The sequence below is a fragment of the Rhinopithecus bieti genome, unplaced genomic scaffold (genome assembly GCF_001698545.2).
Source record: "Rhinopithecus bieti isolate Rb0 unplaced genomic scaffold, ASM169854v2 scaffold_3948, whole genome shotgun sequence".
Taxonomy (NCBI): domain Eukaryota; kingdom Metazoa; phylum Chordata; class Mammalia; order Primates; family Cercopithecidae; genus Rhinopithecus; species Rhinopithecus bieti.
This window is the reverse complement of record NW_016804646.1, coordinates 5,868,808-5,890,125: the sequence shown is the minus strand read 5'-3', so window position 1 is coordinate 5,890,125 and position 21,318 is coordinate 5,868,808. Positions and strand designations below refer to the sequence as shown.

The window sequence follows — 21,318 nt, the reverse complement described above, 5'->3', positions numbered from 1 at the left end:
GGGGCCCAGGGTTGGTGTGGGGGCAGGGACTGCATGGGGCAGGGTAATTCTGACCCTTGGGCTGAGCCCAGAGCAAAAGACACATGTAGGCAGCTGGTGCCCCTCTGTGCCACCGACCTTCTAAGAGGCTGGGCAGAGGGGAAGGAGCTCGGAGGCGGCTGGCCTGGTGGGCCCTCAGTTCTGCAGGCCCGAATTTGCTGCCGAGACTCCAGAGCCTGCTTTTCTCTCTTCTCTCTGGGAGTAAGAGCTGCTGCCAGGATGTTGTGGGGATTGAAGGTGACACTGTGTGTGGCGTGCACGGCACTGTGCCAATAGAGGTCATCAAGGAACACTGGTGACCAGGAGAAGGGGGATGAGGAAGTAAGGGAAGAATGTGGGGAAGAAGAAACTGGTTAACAGGGCTAAGGGCAGAGCAGGCACACAGAGGGGAGAGGGGGCCAGGGGCACAGCCCGCCTGGCCTGGGTTCCTGCAGCCCAGAAGAAAGCCGGGCTGGCGCTGGCCTGGGTATGCGGGGGTATGTGAAACAGGCAGCAGAGGCCAGCAGAGAGTGCGGCCCGGGGCCTTAAACCACCGCTTCAGCCAGTGGGTCACCTGGGGACTTTTAGAGGTACCGATTCACCAACACTGTTGCTCCAGAGGTCCTATTCGGGGGCCAGTCAGGGCTGGAGAAACCAAGGGGCCCCGATGCAGCCCCGGGGAGGAATTTGGGGCCCCCTGCCCTTTGCCTCAGAAGGAGGAGAGGAGACAAGAGGATAAGGCTGAGGAAGGCAGCAGCATGGGGCCAAGAGCCGCATTCAGCTGGGCTCTAGCTCCCTCCAGGAAGAAGCCAGCTTCACCTGAAGTGCTTTGCCTGAGAAGGAGCACAGGAAGCTGCCCCCGGGGCCTGCAGCCCAGGGAAAGGGCCAAGGGACTGCGGGGGTGTGGGGAGGCCGGCTGTGCAGAAGGAGACGGAGGGTGTTTCTAACTGGAGACAGAAGGGTCAAAAAGAAGGCAAAAGCATGACAAGAGGCCAGAGGCAAGTTGTTGCTATTTCCTTCTTATCAATGGCCATTTAGGGTTCCAGACTCCGAGTCAGCTGCGACAGACCACAAGGTCAGAGTTCAGCTGATGCCAATGGGTGGGCAAGAAATGACCCTAAACCCAACTGTGCTGTCTTGGGCCTGCAGGCCTGGACCCAGGTTACCCCATGGACCATCCAGGCACCCAGCACATTTGCACAGCAGAGGGCAGTGCTGGCCCGGGCACCCCAGGAAAAGCAGGAACAGGCCCACCCCAGGTGCCAGCCAGGGGTGCAGGGGCCATTTGTCCTTGGTTCCCAGTCCCAGAGACCAGACTTGAGCAGCCACTGCGAGCTCCGAGCCTCAAGTCAGCCGGGAAGTGCTGGCAGGAAGCAAGCTCTGCCCATCCGGAGCTGGGGCTTGTCTTCCTCGCTGCCGTGGGGAGGCCCAGGACCACACACTCTTCCTTACCTACATTTCTCAAGCTCCTCACGGTGATGGCGAAGCCCTTGGTTCGTGGTAACAGGTGGTGCTTGAGGCGGGGGAGCCCCTTGGCCCGGGCCACCTGCATGCTGATCTCATGCTTCTTCTCCGTGAAGCGCGTGCCCTCACAGTGGATCAGGAACTGAAGGAAGGAGGCAGGAGTCACACACAGCCCCACAGTCACACGTGGCCCCGGGGTCACACACAGTCCTGGGGTCACACACAGTCCTGGGATCACACACAACCCCTAGTTCACAGACGGCCCCACAGTCACACACGGCGACACGATCGCACAAGTCCGTTAGGTCACACACAGCCCTGGGGTCACACACAGCCTGGGGTCACACACAGCCCTACGGTCACACACAGCTCTGGGGTCACACACGGCCCTACGGTCACACACCTTCATACAGTCACACCCAGCCCTGGGGTCATATATATGTGGCCCCATGGTCACACATGGCCCCATGGTCACATATAGCCCTGGGGTCACACACGGCCCCACAGTCACGTGTCCTGTGGAAGTCACACGGGGGTCCCATGGTCACAGTCCTACAGGAGCCCTTGGGACACAGCTGCTCTGGTGCCTACGTACAAAATATTTCTCAGGGTAGTCCCGGAGGTGCTGCAAACTGGTAGCAACTGTCTTGCGATCCTGCTCCCACTTGCGCGAACAGAAGACCATCTCGGTGAAGTACCACATCCAGCCGATAATTGGAACGTAGGCCAGCTCTTTCTTGGCCAGGACCTTGGAGCCCTGAAACAGAGGAGGGAGCCCAGGTGCCCATGAAGGAGACGTCAGAGCCACCTCCTGGGGCTGTTGGAGACTGAAGTAGAAAAAGAGGAGGGGACATTCACACCAGATGCCTCGGGCCAGTCCCAGAACACATGTTGTCGAGGCCATGGACCCTGATGCCCTCCCCACCCTTCAGCTAGAGGTCCAGGTTGTGCTCACCCTGCCAGCGTGGGGGCAGGAGGCAAGGGGACCGTGGTTCTCAGCGCGGACGGCAGGAGTCAAGAAGGCAGCAGCAAGCAGTCATGGATATTCAGGGTCCTGACAATGCTCCCACCACCATCCAAAGGGTTTCTAGGTGATCACCACCATGCCCTCACTAAGCCTACTGTGCAGCTGTGTGACACTAATTTATGTACCTCTTTTCTGCGGATCTCATTGAGTTTTGTGATATTACAAAATATAGTAATTCTTGATCGCGGAAAATGTCAAATGCTAGAAAATGTAGCATTCCTGGGCGTGAGGTTACATCCTTCTTGAATAGTTGTTGGCCAAAGATTCATTTGAATCCGATTTTTCCGGGACAGCTCGGCCTACTCTGCTGAGCTCTGCAGTTGAGGCAAACAGGAGTCTCCGCTCATAGAGCAGGCTGCGGAGCCCAGTGGGATCTCCGGGCACAGCTGGTCCAAGCTGGAAGTAAAACCCAGACCAGGAGATGTGCTCGGTGCCCTCCACACCCGCTGCCAGCATGTCCTTGAGGCTGAGACGGGGCAGAAGCACCTGCCAGAGACCTTCTTGAGGCTGACGCAGGTGCATGAGCGAGGCCCCAACAGGTCCCCTCTGGGGATTCTCAGGGCAGTCCTGGGTCCCCAGGGCTTGATGTGGCCCTCCCTAGCCAGGCGTCCACTACATCAGACCCCTACACTGAGGAAGACCAGGGCTTCAGTGGGGTGGACGGGGTAGCGGAGACACAAAAACAGCTTTTTATCTGATGGATGTTTATCTTTTCATCTTAATTTTGGAACTGGCCAAGATGCTCCTTGACCAATGGGTCGATGACTGAGCCCAGGATGTGAGCTGTCAGCGCAGCCTGAAACCTGGGATGCACACAGCGCAGAGAGCCCCGGCTTCAACACAGCCCTCTCTCCTCTACTCCCCATTACACCCATGCCTCTCCACAGCTCCAGCTCAGCACGGGGTCAGTAAGCCGTGTCCCCCAACCTACTGGCAGAACAGAAAAAGGTCTAAACAGCCAGCTGCTACCTTACTTTAAAAAAACAAGACGGCCGGGCGCGGTGGCTCAAGCCTGTAATCCCAGCACTTTGGGAGGCCGAGACGGGCGGATCACGAGGTCAGGAGATCGAGACCATCCTGGCTAACATGATGAAACCCTGTCTCTACTAAAAAAATACAAAAAATTAGCCAGGCGAGGTGGCAGGCGCCTGTAGTCCCAGCTACTCGGGAGGCTGAGGCGGGAGAATGGCGTGAACCCGGGAGGCGGAGCTTGCAGTGAGCTGAGATCTGGCCACTGCACTCCAGCCTGGGCGACAGAGCGGGACTCCGTCTCAAAAAAAAAAAAAAAAAAAAAAAAAAAACAAGACACTTCTTCCCTCACTTGGAGTAGAAAAGGCAGATACCTTGCAAGTTTAGCATCTCCATTTTCTGATGGAGTTGGTTTTTCACACAAGTCCAACATGCAGATTCTGTCCAAGAGAACTTAGCCATAAAATCGGACTCCGGGACCATCCCCGTGGGTGGGTGAACTCACCGGTACTGGTGTGAGGGCTTACTGTGTGCTGTGCCCATGATATTTTTTTTTTTTTGAGACGGAGTCTCGCTCTGTCGCCCAGGCTGGAGTGCAGTGGCCGGATCTCAGCTCACTGCAAGCTCCGCCTCCCGGGTCTACGCCATTCTCCTGCCTCAGCCTCCCGAGTAGCTGGGACCACAGGCACCCGCCACCTCGCCCAGCAAGTTTTTTGTATTATTTTTAGTAGAGACGGGGTTTCACTGTGTTCGCCAGGATGGTCTTCATCTCCTGACCTCGTGATCCACCCGTCTCGGCCTCCCAAAATGCTGGGATTACAGGCTTGAGCCACCGCGCCCGGCCCATGATATTTTTTAAAATTAAATTTACCTGAACTCATTCCAAACATGCGACAATCTGATGGAGCTGTGAACGACGATTGGTTCCGCAGCCAGGAGGGGGCCGCAGACTAAAGCAGCAGCTGTTGGCCCTGGGAAGGTGCGTGGTCCCTTGCAGCCAATCATGGCTTCTGCCGGGGAAAAGCACTCTCAGGGGTATTTCCTGTCCACAGTGCTATAGTGGGTCCTAGTGGTTGGCCTCAGACGACCTGCTGCTAAATGGAAACGATAACTTTGACAGTGATGCGGGTATCTAGACCCACAGGTGGTCACCTGGGACGGGAGTCGCTATTTCCATCCCTATTAGATCACCAAACGCTGTTTAGATGCCCCACAGTAGATGCGTCCCATGGGTTATGGTGTGTACCATATCTTGTACAACACTACAGAGGAGTCAGCAAGCAGCTGCCCTCGGGACAAGCTGGCTCCTCTGCTGCTTCTGTAAGTGACGTCCTGTGGCCACACAGCCTCTTGGTCATGTGCCTCTTGTCTGCAGCTGCCTTCACGCTACACACAGGAGTGTTTTGTGACAGACACGCTATGATCCATAAGGCCTAAACTATTCATTCTCTGGCCCATTCCAGATAACATTTGCCAACCCCTGATTTAGAGCCACTAAAACTTGTTTTCTATGAGTGTGTAATGGCTAGGCAATCGTTTATGGTAAAATACTAAATTTTTAAAAGATCTGGAACAAAGGTGAGTCTACAGCATGATTATAACTTTATGAAAAAAAGTAAAGCAGAGAAAAATAACAGTAGTTGTTGCTAGACAGTCATTTGTAAGTGATTTTGACTTTGTTAGATTTTCCAGTTTTTTATTATAAACATATTTCACAGTACTCCTGTAACAATGTCATTTCTAAGAGGGCGTTGGCATCAGCGTGCTCTCACCATCTGTTTGGGAACATAACTGAGGCGCTGGGTCAGACACAGTTCTGGCTTTTTTGTTGTTTTGTTTGTTGGTTTTCTTTTTAGACGGAGTTTTGCTCTTGTCACCCAGGCTGGAGTGCAATGGTACAGTCTTGGCTCACTGCAACCTCAGCCTCCTGGTTTCAAGTGATTCTCCTGTCTCAGCTTCCTGGGTAGCTGGGATTACAGGTGCCTGCCACCACACCTGGCTACTTTTAGTATTTTTTTGTAGAGACGGGGTTTTACCATGTTGGCCAGGCTAGTCTCTAACTCCTGACCTCAGGTGATCCGCCTGCCTCGGCCTCCTACAGTGCTGGGATTACAAGTGTTTTTGATGATCAAAAGGAACAGAAGAGAAATAACTTTCTTTATACTGACTTAATCCATCCTTCAGCCTTAAAATTTTGGATATTATCAATATACCTAGTTTTGATGTTAATTATGTTTGGTAAGAAACATGTTAAAATATTAAGGTAGAAGCTTTTACTTCTTCAAACTGAAGAAATGTCACTCAATACCCTTTCCCTGGCAGGGCTGCATGAAAGAAAAGCTCTGGAATGAGACAGTCCTGTTTCTAACCAGGCTCTACCATGACCCGGCTGTCTGACTGTGCTCAAGACACCCAACCTTCCTGAGCTTCTGTTTCCCCTCTGTGTGATGAGGAAGACAACACATATCCCCTGGTGTCCCTGTAAAGATTGAAGGATGTATGGAAACATCTACAAAAGCACAGAGTTCAGACTCTGAACTCTGACATGGGCGTTGACTAACTCGTAGCTATTATATTCATCACAGAGCAAGCAGTGTCTGAACACCTCTTTATTCAACCCATTTTCTAAGCCATGCTGTAGCATCATAGTAACAATAGATTACATTTATTTAAGCACAACTGAATAGTCCCTGTGCACAGAGAGTTGCCCAAGTTAACTCACTTATGACAAACAGACTAGAAACTACTATTAAGACATACAGACAGTTCCCCAGGCAAAAGGTGCAATATGCTCTAACTGTCATGGCTTTCCCAGGCCACTCAGAGGCTTCCATGTGTGATGCCAACAGCTTTCAGAGAGAGTGTACAAGAAAATCTACCAATTTCACCAATGCTGGATTTATTTCGGAGGCCAACCTGAAAGGATTTACTGATGAGTTAGATTTATCAACAGATCTGTCTAGACACAAGCATATTTAGACAATCTAAAATTTTCAGATGGAGTAACCCACTATGGAGAGAGACAGTGAAAAGGAGAGTTGTCTTAGGGTAGCTGCTTGGGGCTAATCTACTTGGCCCATCCTGAGGACCCCCACAGCTCGGGGACGCAGCCAGCCCCAGGACCTGGTCTGCAACTCTGGCAAGTGGGCCAGCCCTTGCAGAGACCCTGGGCATTGGGAAGAGCTGATGCAGAGAGGGCCTGAGACCTGGTACTCCGACCCTGACTTTCAGAAGCTCCACAGACTCTGGGGTGAAAACGGATCAGAATGAGGCCATTCTAGTTAAGATTTTCTCCAAAATGGCTATTCACTAAGGCTTCAGATGAAGATTCCAAACCCCGGTGCTGCATGCAGTATGGCTGGGAGCAGCAGGGTGTCCTGCTCCTGTACAGCCTCCACCCCCACTAACACCAGCAAGGAACCCCTCAGGGGCTGAGGCTCTGTGGCCAGCTTTGTTTGCAAACGTCCAGTCATTGCTGAAGGTTTCCCAGTAGGGTTACCAGTTAGTCAAATGAGCCAAGGTCATTTATTTCTACCAAATATATAAAATGAGGTCTCTTAAGCGGAACTTTGAAAACAGGTGAGATGTTCCTTAACAATAAAGCAGGCTAAACAGCCTGCCTTTGAGTCCTTTGACTGTTTTCTTGACTACCAGCTGGAGACACTGTAGCAAATGTTTCAGTTCCCTGGAGCCCCAGACAAGCCATCCAGCCCTATAGCTCCAGAGTCCTCATGAGTCCCACATAGCACAGCCTCCATTCTAATGTATGGTGCATAAGCTCATCGAATTGGAATCTTCAACCCAAGGCTGCTCTGTCTGTGCAAAGGTATTGATTAAGAAGCCCCCTGTGCCAGGCACTCCGCAGGTGCTGAGAACACAATGCTGGTTAGGATTACCTGTGGCCTTGAGGTGCCCAGAGTCTAGAGGGAAGGGAGAAACTTTCAGTTACTGTGTTCCATTGCTGCCACTAAACTCTGCCAGTAAGTTGTTGTACAGACCCCTTCTGACAAGAAGGTATGCGCAAGAGAGGATGGTATGGGCCTGGAATCTCCGAAACCTGTCCCAAGTTATAGCAAAATGCAGAAAAGATTGGAGCTCAAAATAATGAACCAGTTTCTGTGCACGCATGCATGTATGTGTGTATGTTCATCAAAAGGTGAGAGACTCCATTTTTTTTTTTTTTGACATGAAGTTTCACTCTTTTAGCCCAGGCTGGAGTACAATGGTGCGATCTCAGCTCACTACAATCTCTGCCTCCCTCAAGCGATTCTCCTGCCTCAGCCTCCCAAGTGGCTGGGATTATAGGCGGCCACCACCATGCCTGGCTTGGTTAATTTTTTGTATTTTTAGTAGAGCCATGGGGTTTCACCATGTTGGCTAGTCTGCCCTCGAACTCCTGACCTTCAGGTGATCCACCCACCTTGGCCTCCCAAAGTGCTGGGATTACAGGTGTGAGCCACCATACCCAGCCTTTTTTTTTTTTTTTTCTGAGATGGAGTCTTGCTCTGTTGCCCAGGCTGGAGTGCAGTGGTGCAATCTCGGCTCACTGCAACCTCCACCTCCTGGGTTCAAGCGATTCTCCCGCCTCAGCCTCGGGAGTAGCTGGGATTACAGGCGCCCACCACCACACCCAGCTAATTTGTTTGTTTGTTTGTTTTGTATTTTTAGTAGAGACAAGGTTTCATCATGTTGGCCAGGCTGGTCTCGAACTCCTGACCTCAGGTGATCCACCCACCTTGGCCTCCCAGAGTGCTGGGATTATAGACTCCATTCTTGCCAACTGCGGTAGCACAAGTGTGCCTGGCCTTGCTCACACTGCATTCCTTTCTCTTGCTTTCTGCCTTCTCTGATGCTGAGAGGAAAATGGTGTAGACCTTACACTGCCAGAAAATTCTCAAGAGAGTCTCAAAACAAAACGAACGCTGTTCCAGTTAGTCACAGCCGCAGGGGAAGTGCGCACAGCAAACACGAAATGAAAGCGCTCTCTAAGAATTCACCTCAGGCTGGAATTAGAGACTTATCCTCTATCCACGTGGGGAAGAGTACACGGGGCTCTTGCACTCCTGATTGGCCTCCTCCAGCCAACCTCCCCCCGTTTACCAGGCCCCAAACTATTCTGGGTTTGACAGGCATGCAGATGTGCAGAGAGAAGAGGACCATTCGGAGGACGAACATGGAGGCTTGAACCAGCAGGATACTGATCACTCCTGGCTCTGCTTTGAGGGGCCATGGGCACGGCTGTCAGGACACAAAGATGGGAGAGGAGCTCCCTGCACAAAGCCCTCGTCCACCCTGCCTGGACACAGGTCCTCATGGCCCCTTCCCAGTTTCTCTTCTGAATGGGCAGCCCAGCCCTTGTGGGATGGCATTAGCCCTGCAGATGGGAAGACAGAGCAGAAGCAGTACAGGGGCAGGTGGGAAAACAGGATGTCCCCAGGACAGAACGTAATAGGAGCGATTGGCTTTGCCTAGCACTCTGTAGCCAATAGGTGCTTGCTGAACAGTTGCAGGAAGCACAGGCGGACGGGGCATCAGAGGGCCCTATGCACACAGCAGGTGGGAGTGAGAAAGGGGGGCGGTTCATGGGATGATACTGAGTCGGTGTACAGCAGACAGCACAGGCTGCGACCGTTTACTGAGGCTGCGCACAGAGGAGGAAGAAGCCCCATGCTTTAAGCAACCCTGACTTTATGATTGGTGGAATCAGACTCTGGCTTGTTAAAAGACACTGCCAGAGGATCCTGGTCAACAGAGAAGAAGACCCCGGTGTGTCCATCGTGGGACTGGACTTTCACAGGCGAGCATGCGCTTCCACCTCCAGGATGGTAGTCGGTATGAACCCACGGTGCAGCCATAGTCCCGTGAGCTGCGCACTACTTGCCCTGGCCAGTGCTTCACCTGGCTACCTCGGTCATCACCATTATCAGGTTCCTCATCCATGTGATTCCAGATCCCAGCACACCTGCCAAACCAGTGAATGGTAAGAGGCAGAGGGTGGCATCCCTGTCCACTCCTGCTGCCTGCACAGCTGAGGATGAACTCACATGATGGTGGGAAGCACAGGGCATCTGCCATACACTCAGGTGATGCCAGCGGTGAGGAGGGTGCAAGACCACCCTACAGAGCTGACAAAACCATGGCGGTGTGCGTATCTGCCGAAAACACCCCTCCATATGTGGAAACTTCTAACTTCTCTTCAGCCAAAGGGCACTTGACAAGCGCATGTGTAGGAAGCTGGGGTAAAGGTGAGTGAAACAATGCTGTGCTGCATGAACATGGTCTCCTGGAGAAACCACACACAATCAACACTCGCTGGACACGGATTTTGAAGGTATATCAACTGCTATCGTTGTCATCATCGAAAATCCTTCTGTTTAAAGAGGCAGTACAGGGCTTTATGGGCACCCTCACACACAGGCCCTCTGCCTAGGAGAGATAAAGCCACTCTCCCCCTCTCACCTTTCTCTGTGCAAAGAAATGCAATGCTGCTATTTTTCATTTGTTTTATTTATTGACTTATGTTTATAGAGATGGGGATCTCACTATGCTGCCCAGGCTGGTCTCGAACTTCTGGCTTCAAGTCATCCTCCCATCTTGGCCTTCCAAACCACTGGAATTACAGGCATAGGCCACTGTGCCAGGCCAGAAATGCAACATTTCAATCTGTGTTCAGGCCCAGCTGTATTACATGTTTACTAAGAGGGCAAGGGAAGGTCTTAGACCAAACGTCATGTCACCGTGGGGTGGGCAGCCGCCGAGGGGCCCTGTGATCCCGGCCTCCTGGCATCCACGCCCCTGTGCCCCCCACCCCACATCCCTGAGGCATGGGCTGTGCTTACTGATCCACTTCCAACAAACAGTCTGGATAGAAGGGATGGCAGGTCTCTCCCGGGCCCCGGTTACAGAAGCTTCATGGCTGCTGCCCGGGTGCCCACTCACTCTCTCTTGCAAGGCTCACCCTCAGGGGTGCAGCTGCCATGTTCCGGGAAGTCGTGTGTTTTAAAACAAGCCTGTGTGGCGAGGGATAGAGGCCGGACAACAAACCCGTGAGCGCGCTTGGAGGCAGATCACAGACAGGCCCCTCCTGAGAGGCGCTGCCAGGTCCCCTGCTCAGCTGCACCTGGATTCCCGACCACACAGGCAGGGGATCTTTATGACACGCTTGTTGTTTTAAGCCGCTGTGTTTTGGGTCTCATCACGCTGCCATGGATAACTAACCCACATGGCTTCTTTAAGCATCTGAAGACAAATATCTCAGTTGGCCTGGCAGATAAATATTGCTAATATAATAATAGCTACCGCTCATGGCCTGCTTGCCAGGGCCTGGCGCTGCCCAGAGACTGAACGATCATGCTCTTATGTAACCAGCCGGGGCCTGCTAAGGGAAAACAATAAGCAAACGGGGACGTAAAGCCTCAGGAACCTGACCTGCGCTTGCACACCATGGTTTGTCGGGCACCTTCGTGACCTGTGCCCCAGCTGACTGCGTGTCACTCTCATCTCCAGGGAGGAAAGGTTCAGCGTGTGACTCCAAGATCAACCAAAGCCTTCAGAGCCCTGGCACACGCCAGGAAGCGCCGGCTCCCAGGAGAACCAGAGCCTCTGGGGACAGGCACTGCAGTGAGCAGTGGCCACATGGGATCTTGACTACATTTAAAAGGTTGAAAGCCTCTTTGTTAAAAAGACAATTCCGTTACTTTTCCCCAAAAGAACAATTTTACATTTTAAAATGCCACTTTCACGAATTTCTGCAAATTTCATTGACTTCAATTTAAACTCATTTCCTCTTGGGCTATGGTAGGTGAGGATGAAATATGCCTGGCCAGGAACCTTCTTCTGTTCCTTTCTTCTTTAAAAAGCAAATTCCACAGACTCCAGAAGGATCTCAACATCATGTATTATTTAAGAAAAAACAGAGAGATGAATGAGGTTTTTCTTTTTTCTTTTTTTTCTGAAGGTCATTGAAGACAAAAGACGCTGCTGAACAATGATTATAACGCAATGCTGTTCCTACCCCTTCCAGGGTGGCAGAGATGACAACCAGCCATCTAACCCACCATCACGTGTCCACCTGGGCCACAGCTCTCCAGTAGCTGGAAAAGGTGTTCCCTGTGATGTGGGGAGGGGGTTCCCTGGGAGGGTACAGGCTGGCAACTCCCATCCGCCCTGGCCAGCGCCTGCCATGTGCCTGCCCCACTCTGTCCTCTCCTGGTGCCTGCTCTGTGTAGCACCTTGCTTTGTGAGAATGTGCACAGCAATGGCACTGGCTGTTTCTGTGGTGTTTGGAGAAGAGAGGACTCAGGGCTTAAGGAAGCATTTTAGCAAGAATCCAGAAACCCCAAGGCCCCCACTGAGCAAGGCTCCCAAACTTCCAGCGAGAACAGAAGAGGCATTGCCCTGGCCCCAGGCTCCCAGACCTGCCTATTTCACCTGTAAGTGGAGCCCCCAAAGACTCTAATCCTAAGCATAGTTTCCACCATCAGTGGCAGAGCGCAGACCCCCTGACACACAGCATTAGTTGTTTGGGTGTTGATAGTAATGAGTGAAGTCCTATAAATACAGTATCACTGACGAAATGAAGGGTGGAAAGGTGTGGTCCCCAGGCTGCAGGTGGGATGGGCGCGCTGTTGACTTGCTTTCTGGCATCAGCGCTTCCACCCTTATGCCCAGAGTTGTAAAGTGATCACGGATTCAGAAGCCTTTGGGAGTAAAACCCTAAATGGTGCTGAGATTCAATTCCCACTCCATGAAAGTCTCTTCCTGTCTCTGGGCTATGTCCCCTCTCTGGGCCTGGGTCCCTCCCTGCATGTGTTGTGGGGCTCACCTTCTCCCTCATCTGTGCCTGTCCCTGTGCCTGCTAGTGCTGGGCATCTGGGTGCTGCTCAGCATCTCTGCGCATGGCCCTGCTCTGCCAGCTCCTGCAACGCCATCCCCAACCCCAGGAAGGTGCGGGTGACTCACCCCCCTCAGAATGAGGCCTTCGCACATCACAAGCCAGGAAGGTGTTAAAAACCTGGTCCTGACTGCAGCTGGCCTCGGTCGTTTTAGGATGGTCAGGGCCCTGTTTCTGGAGCAGGTCTTAGGCCCCAGGGCCCCTACTTTTGTGCCCCCAACATCTTCCAGGGGAAAGAGCAGAAGCTTTGAAAGCAGACGTAGGAGCTATTGTCCTCGGGCCAATCACTCAGCCAAACTGAGGCTCTGGGGATTTATTTATAAAATGTGGATAATAATATCCTAAGAATAAGAAATTACAGAAATAAAGTGAACAGCACATGGAGTGAGCTTGTGGGCGTAACACCACCAAGGGGCAAGCAGCAATTGGAAGGCACCCCCAAGTTCAACAGGCTTTCTGTCGTACCTCAGAGACTCCTGGTCCACGAATTATGACTGTTTCCACATTCTAAGCATGAACACTACCAGAAGGTACTTACAAAGCCTGGAAGATCACCAGCTGCCTCTAAACTACCGTTTGAATTCTAGGAAACGCTGGCATCTCAGAAAGCCTAGCTGTAAAGCTGGTAAGACAGGTGACCTGACAGTCAAGACACACAGGCACCCCATACCCTTCCTCCCGGGCGGGAGAAGAACCCTGCCATTCACCCCTGGGATCCATGACGGGGTTAGGACCATGACATTCTAAGGGGTGATCTCTCGTCAGAGAGAATAAATCCACAGAGCTGTAACTCAGATCTCTGCCCAAGTTCTCAGAGAATGGTAGTTACTAGAATGCTTGCTCTTGTTCCTAGAAATATATTTGCGCGCGCACGCACACGCACACACACACACACACACACACACACACGTGTACACACAAGCAGATATCAAGTTAGCCCTGGGAGAATAAATAGGAAAACAAAAGGAGAAGCAGTGGCCAGGAGGCTCTCTTCATCTACCTCCAGGAACCAGACCCACTGAACCTTCTAGTCCACTGTGTCCTCCATGGCCTCATAGCCCCTATATCGAATCTTCTATATTCTAAACACCACGATTTTGTCTTCAGGGGATACCAAAAAACAAGGTGATTTCAGCAGCCCCCTTATCTATCTACAGGGCATTGTTCCCAGGTGCAAAACCTTATCTCCAAGTTCTGGAGCGAACTCTTAGGACCTCTCCTGGCCCCGGACCAATGGACACGGTGATTCCTACTGGAATAGCTGAGAGCCGCAGATGGCTTTGATACAGCTACGTGACACAGGCTCAACCGCTACACGCTGCAGTGTGTTACAGATGACAAAAGCCAACTGAAGAGACCCTGTTCCAAAGGCACGCAAGCTACGTGCAAGAAGTCAAACTAGTCGGGGAAAAAAACAGAATTTCAGAATAATTCTGAATTTTGCAGTTCACTCCCTCACTTAGGGACTCAAAGTTCTTAAGCCTTCAAGGATCAAAATGCAGAGGTGATGTCTGCCTGTTAGCCAAGGAGGCAGCAGAGCATGGAATGAAGAATTATGGATGGGAGTGAAATCCAAATCTAATTACAGTTGTGTGGCTCTGAGCCGAATATTAAGCTCTATATGACTTAGTTTTTAAAAAATGGAGTGTGGCACATCATCTATTCATGTTGCTGTAAGGATTAAATAAATCAATCGCATGTAAAATGGCTGGCAGGTAGCAATTGTCGAGTACCTCCTATGATTGCCCATAAGAAGCTGTTAAGCCTGACTCCAAGCAAGAATAAAAAGCAGTTTATTAGGACCATTTCATCAAGTAGAAACTCTGTTGATTCTTCTGCAAGTTCTGAATGACAAGGAGCAAAAGGACAAGTGGTGGGGCTGAACCACAGAAATGTGTGAAGCAGGGATGAATGTACTTCCGACTTACCCCTAAGAGCCCAAAGCGTTCGGACAGGCTCCAGCCACAGAGAAAGTCAATTTCAAACTTGTGGTTGAGAACCACGATGGCATTTTCCTTCCCATACTTGGGGTAGGCGCGCGGGTCCGTGAAGATGGTGCATTCCGTGCCCGACCACCACTCCAGCAGCATCACCAGCTCTGGAACAAACCACAACAGACAGACGTTTACTACACACAGCCTTGTCCTGGGAGCCCTACTGAAAGCAGGGCTCTGCCCTCCCAGCTAGGGGAGAAAGCAACTTCTAGGGGCAAAGTTCTGGATCACTGCAGCACAGACCTTGGTCCTTGAAAGGGTTCAGAGTGGAAGGAAAAACGAGAAAGACTTCACAGCATTCTCCAGGGAAGAAGAGGAGGATGCCTGGAGAAGGTAAATGACTTACATTCCTTGATTCAGTACCTTGGGGGAAAATAAATCAGAAAGCCAGAATCCGTCAAGAATTCACACCCTTGTGTTTATAGAACTCTGAAAGGCAGCGTGAGATGAGGCACAGAATTCTTAATATCCTGGAAAATCACTAACTGGGAAACTCCATCAAAGAATATTAAATACCCAACTTTCCTCTCCCATTTCTGACACTTGAGGGCAGGGAAAGAATGGAGAACGGTAGATCCAGCCGCAGGAGTCCCACCTGCAGGGCAGAGGGAGTGAGAGTCAGCCCACGACTGGTCTGAAGAGAACCATCAAAATAGTCTTTGTAGGTGCTTGTGAAAAGAAACAGATTCTGTTTTCAGGCAATGACGACCACTTGCAGTTTCTTCTTCAGTGATGCCTCCCATCCCAGGGACCTATTCTCAATCTGGCAGGCTCAGGAAAAGCCTCTATGGTAGAAATTTTCCAGAAAAACAGCTGAATGTGGGTGACGGACTTCGAAATGGGCTCTTACAGTTGATGATGTTCAGTAGGGGGTGGGCGCCTGAGTGCTCTGCGAGGGTTGTGCCTCCCCGTTTTTTTTTTTTTTTTTTGAGACGGGGTCTTGCTCTGTCACCCAGGCTGGAGTGTGGTAGTGTGATCACAGCTCACTGCAGCCTCAACCTCCCAGGCTCAAGTGATCCTCCTACCTCAGCCTCCTGAGTAGCTGGGACTACAGGTGTGCTCCACCAGGCCCAGCTAATTTTGTTTTGTATTTTTTGTAGAGATGCAGTTTTGCCATGCTGCCTACTGGGTAGACTCCTGGGTTTCAAGCAATCCTCCCACCTCAGCCTCCCAAAGTGCTGGGATTACAGGCGTGAGCCACCGTGCTGGGCCATGTGCCCCCCTTTTTTAATCACCAGTTGGTGAAACATACATGCAGCAGAGGACCCATTCCCTCCCCACCCCATCCCTACCCTACAGGCAGGTGCATTTGGCCTTCACTCCAACGGTAAGCCTAGTATCGTAGCTCAAGTGGCTGTCATTGGAAACTTTTCTCCTCCAGGTTGGAGGCTAGAGGCTTGATGGGGAACACTAGAGCCCTCTAGAAGGCATCACAGTTCAGTTTTTATGCAGTGAGCGCTGTGGGACTTCAGACAAATTCACCTCATAACACCACAGCGTCTCAATCTTTGGAATGGGGTTGCCCCAAAGCGTTTTGTGAGCATAAAGCGCATAACACATAGTGTGCTCAGTGTACAGCACATTGTAAGTTCCCAGCAAACTGAAGCTATCAGTCTCCTTAAAAATGAATAAAACTACTCCCCTTCCTTCTCCAGAAGTGAACAATAAAAAGTGTCTACCTATTTATAGGAACTGAGAAAATATCAAGCTCCCATTCAGTTGTTCCACCAGGCCACGGCATTGGTGGAGCCAGAAGCACAAGTCAAGGAATAGTGACGCGTCCTGGGAGTTGGTTGTGGGGGCAGGAGTGGGGAGGGGGGCTAGGGTAACAATATGCAGCCGGGCAGGGCAGCCTGACAAAGGGACGGAGGGACAATTTGTTACCATGGGGTACAAAGATGGCTGTAGTGCTGGGCTGAGTTTTTCTAAGCGCAAGGATGGGAAGGATCAATCTATTCCATTACTGGCCAAGGAGCACAGACAAACGCCAAAGCACAACTCCACAGGGAGTCAGGGAGACAAAGCTGATGCTTCCAAGAGACTCCCATTTCCTGTGTCACAGGCCAAATGCCTCTCTGTGGTTCCTGCCCAAGGCCACTCTCACTGCCCCCTACCCCACTCACATGTTCCCCAGCACCCTCCATAGCCCTACCACAGCTGTAACTACAGCATGAGGCTATCTCCTCTACTACAGAGCACAGGCACCACGAGACAGTAACTGTACTGTTTGGTCCACCCCGACCTTAGCCTCGACTCCAAGACTCAGCAAGTGCCTGGCACACGGATGCTTTCGACAAATGCCACGTGATTACCTAATGTGCGCAAGCACTCTGCGAGGTTCAGGAGATGAGCAAACATTCAGATCAGATCCTGGCCCCCCTCCAGCCTACTGTCCAGGGAAAAGACAGCTACACAACCACAAAACAACGTGACAGGGAAAGGAGAAAGGCCTGCTAATAGGATGGCTGCTGAATATTGTCCTCATGGATTTGGGAGTCAGACATATCCGGGCTCCGATCCTGGTGGAGCCACTTACTACTCGTGAGACCTCGGGCATGCTTCTCAGTGTCCCCCTTCTCTGTAAAATAGGGACAGGTAAACGCGTTAGAGAGGCTGTGGATATTAAATAACAGCATGGACTCAAGGCACCTAGCACGACATTGGGCATAGTAGGTAATCCATAAATGGACAGCTTTTTAATTACTATTATATGCATGATAATTTTATCACACACAAAGGCTCTGTGACCCCTGAAGGGGAGAGGAAGGGTGGGGAAGAGACAGAGGCAGATGGAGAGAAACCCAGAGAAAGAGCATCACAGAGATTTCCGGGTTACCAGAGTAAAGAGTTATGATTTATGATTTCATTCTAAAGGCAATATAAAAACCACTGGAGCACACACACCAACATCCAATTTAAATAGACACACACTAACATCCAATTTGCATTTGAAAAAAAATCACTCTGACTGAAACAGGAACAGACTGGAATAGGGAGGCGAGCTAGGGAGTGACTACATCAGCACAGTGAGACGGGACGGTGCTGGCACCAGGTGGGGGAAGACCAAATTTCCCACTCATCTCAGTGGGCTGTTCACTAGACAACTAAACTCTGAACCTCATTGGATAGAAGAGTTTTATTTCCCTTCTTTCTTTTTTCCTTTCTTTTTTTTTTTGAGCTGGTGTGTCACTCTGTCACCCAGGCTTGAGTGCAGTGGCCCAATCATGCATAGCTCACCGCAGCCTCAACCTCCTGGGCTCAAGCAATCCTTCCACCTTGGCCTCCCAAAGTGCTGGGATTACAGGCATGAGCCACCACGCCTGGCCCCTGTATTTTTTTTTTTAATCAAATGATTTCACTTTTTTTTTAATTCACAGAAACACATTTATACAGTCACATTGTAAAATGATTCAAACAACCCAGAAGTATGTACAAGAAAATATAAAATTCCTCTAAATAGCTTTGGGATGTGTTGATTAAGCTGGCCTGGACTACATTTCCCAGACCTCCCTTTCTTGTATATTTCTGGTTAGGGGGCATAAGAGACACTCTTGGGAGGTTTGGAAGGTGGAAAGGAAATAGCACCGTTCTGTAGGTCATGCATGTTTTTGCTGATCTGCTGATTCATGTCTTCAGTGCAAAGCAGCAGCTAGGCCTGCTACTTCTCCTCCTTCCCCTGGATCCCCCACCAGCTTCTCTGAATCCCAGGCCAGGTGCTTGTGTTTTGCTCTGTGATGAAGTTCCCAGCTTCTGCAGGACATCCACACCATCAATGCCAGATGCAAAAGAACTCATGCAAGTTTTAGCCCATTCTCATAGCAGCCCCTTCTCGTGCTGAAGAGCCCTACAGGAACTGCTTCCATTTGAGGTGGGATGTCTGTCACTCAAATTAGACGCCTCTTTTTACCATCATGCATCAAATGCCAGGGCTTTCTAACTGCTCAGGGCTCAGGGCATGCAGCATTTCAAGCACGTTCAGCCTGTCCTTCCACTTTCACCATCAGTTCAGTAGCTGCAGATCTTGGAATTCTCTGCCTCGTTCTCTTCGCACAAGATTCTGTCCCTGTACGCTCACTCCATGGAAAGGGCAGTGTCACTTTCTTTCAAAGGACATATTATTTAGAACCTCCAATTTAACTTAGAAAGTTACCAGTGGGCACCTGGGCAATCCATCCTGACCAGGCGCTATCAGCAGGTGCTGCACAGCAGAGAGGACTGTAAGAAAGCAGGACTTTCTGTTGTTTAGTTAAGGGAAAATCACTTGTTGAGAGTTTCAGGTGGCAATCCTGCAACTAGCATTACAATGCCAGGAGCCCTACCTGGGTAAATCTAAGAGAAGCAAAGATAAGGTATTTGCTCTTTGTCTTAGTCCATTTTATGCTGCTGTAACAGAATAGTTGAGACTGGGTAATTTATAAAGAACAGAGATTTATTTCTTATAGTTCTGGAGGCTGGGAAGTCCAAGGTCAAGAGGGCTGCATCTGGCATGGTCCTTCTTGCTGTGTCATCCCATAGGGGAAGGCAGAAGGCAGAAGGGCAAGCAAGCATGTACTCAAGTGAGAGAAATAAGGGAAAGGAACTGAACTCATCCTCTTAGCAGGAACCCACTCTCTGAATAACTGATCCACTCCTGCAATAACGGCATTAACAAGGGCAAAGCCCTCATGACCTAACCACCTCTTAAACGCCCCTCATCTCAACATTGTTTCATTGGGAATTAAGTTTCTGGCTGGGCATGGTGGCTCACTCCTGTAATCCCAGCACTTTGGAAGGCCAAGGTGGGCGGATCACAAGGTCAGAAGATCGAGACCATCTTGGTTAACACAGTGAAACCCCATCTCTATTTAAAAAAAAAAAAAAAAAAAAAAATTAGCCAGGCGTGGTGGCAGTCGCCTTTAGTCCCAGCTACTCAGGAGGCTGAGGCAGGAGAATGACGTGAACCCGGGAGGCAGAGCTTGCAGTGAGCCAAGATCACGCCATTGCACTCCAGCCTGGGCGACACAGCAAGACTCTGTCTCAAAAACAAAAAATAAAAAAAATAAAAATAATAAAAAAGTTTCCAACACATGAACTCTGGGGAACACATTCAGAACACAGCAACCCTGAAACATTTACCTTCTTGTCTAGGCATCCAAACTAACACACATTAAAGAACCAGAAAAAGCAACCAAGGCTTTAACTTAATAAGAATTGGAGCCATTTGGTAGTTAATTGAAACATAGTATATCTGGGAATGAAAACAATGCATCAAATCACAATGAAAGCAGGAGAAGAGGAAAGAGGGAAGGGCTTATGACCTCCTACAGAAAAGCCCAGAAACTGTAAATGACATGCACTAAGAGGAACCCTCTGCGGGAGAAGTGCAAGGAGGAAGGACATGGTCAGCAGAGATCCCAGGATCTGGAGATTCTGAGTCTTGCCCTTTAGGGTGAGTGAAATGCATGGCCCAACCACGGACACATCCACTCAGGGCAGTGACCTCCACACCTGCCAAGCACAGGGGGCACCCCATCCAGGTCTGGGGTACACACAGACTGTGGGACTCACTGCAGTGTGTAGAGGGCATCCCAAGGTGCACACACTGCAGGGAATCCCAGGGAGCCAGGGCCACCAAGGAAGCCTGTCCCTAGCCAGGACAGCCACCTGGGAAAGGCCAGCTGGACAGAAAGGCCACAGGACAGAAAGGGAAGCCTGCCACCCGCAGACATGCAGCCAGGGCTTCTTCAATATCATATGGCAATTTTTGAAACTTTTGTCATATTTTTATTATTTTTATTATTTTTTATTATTATTATACTTTAAGTTCTAGGGTACATGTGCACAACATGCAGGTTTGTTACATATGTATAGATGTGCCATGTTGGTGTGCTGCACCCATCAACTCATCATTTACATTAGGTATATCTCCTAACGCTATCCCTCCCCGCTCCCCACTCCCCCTACCCTGACAGGCCCTGATGTGTGATGTTCTCCACCCTGTGTCCAAGTGATCTCATTGTTCAATTCCCACCTATGAGTGAGAACATGAGGTGTTTGGTTTTCTGACCTTGCGATAGTTTGCTCAGAATGATGGTTTACAGCTTCAGCCACATACCTACAAAGGAGATGAACTCATCCTTTTTCATGGCTGCGTAGTATTCCATGGTGTATATGTGCCACATTTTCTTAATCCAGTCTGTCACTGATGGACATTTGGGTTGGTTCCAAGTCTTTGCTATTGTGAATAGTGCTGCAATAAATATATGTGTGCATGTGTCTTTATAGCAGCATGATTTTTAATCCTTTGGGTATATACCCAGTAATGGGATGGCTGGGTCAAATGGTATTCTAGTTCTAGATCCTTGAGGAATTGCCACACTGTCTTCCACAATGGTTGAACTAGTTTATAGTCCCACCAACAGTGTAAAAGTGTTCCTATTTCTCCACATCCTCTCCAGCACCTGTTGTTTCCTGACTTTTTAATGATCGCCATTCTAAGTGGTGTGAGATGGTATCGCATTGTGGTTTTGATTTGCATTTCTCTGATGGCCAGTGGTGTTGAGCATTTTTTCATGTGTCTGTTGGCTGCATAAATGTTTTCTTTTGAGAAGTGTGTATTCATATCTTTTGCCCACTTTTTGATGTGGTTATTTGATTTTTTTCTTGTATATTTGTCTAAATTCTTTGTAGATTCTGGATATTAGCCCTTTGTCAGATGGGTAGATTGTAAAATTTTTCTCCTATTCTGCAGGTTGCCTGTTTACTCTGATGGTAGTTTCTTTTGCTGTGCAGAAGTTCTTTAGTTTAATTAGATCCCATTTGTCAATTTTGGCTTTTGTTGCCATTGCTTTTGGTGTTTTAGTCATGAAGTCCTTGCCCATGCCTATGTCCTGAATGGTATTGCCTAGGTTTTCTTCTAGGGTTTTTATGGTTTTAAGTCTAACATTTAAGTCTTTAATCCATCTTGAATTAAT

At 50.0% G+C, this 21,318-nt stretch overlaps 1 protein-coding gene across 4 annotated transcripts in view; it reads right to left on the bottom strand.

Moving 5' to 3' along the window:
* The window catches only part of AGPAT4 (1-acylglycerol-3-phosphate O-acyltransferase 4), a 173,432-nt gene that overhangs the window by 20,654 nt on the left and 131,460 nt on the right, over window positions 1–21,318 (bottom strand). For all 4 annotated transcript variants that reach the window (XR_001885005.1, XM_017869563.1, XM_017869562.1 and 1 more), the window contains 3 exons: window positions 14,300–14,469; window positions 2,078–2,239; window positions 1,471–1,624 (listed from right to left, as the gene is read on the bottom strand). Coding sequence is in view for 3 of the 4 variants with exons in the window: in XM_017869563.1 (XP_017725052.1) it covers window positions 1,471–1,624; window positions 2,078–2,239; window positions 14,300–14,469 (486 nt within the window). In the remaining variant the exon portion in view is untranslated. The remainder of the gene's footprint in view (window positions 1–1,470; window positions 1,625–2,077; window positions 2,240–14,299; window positions 14,470–21,318) is intronic.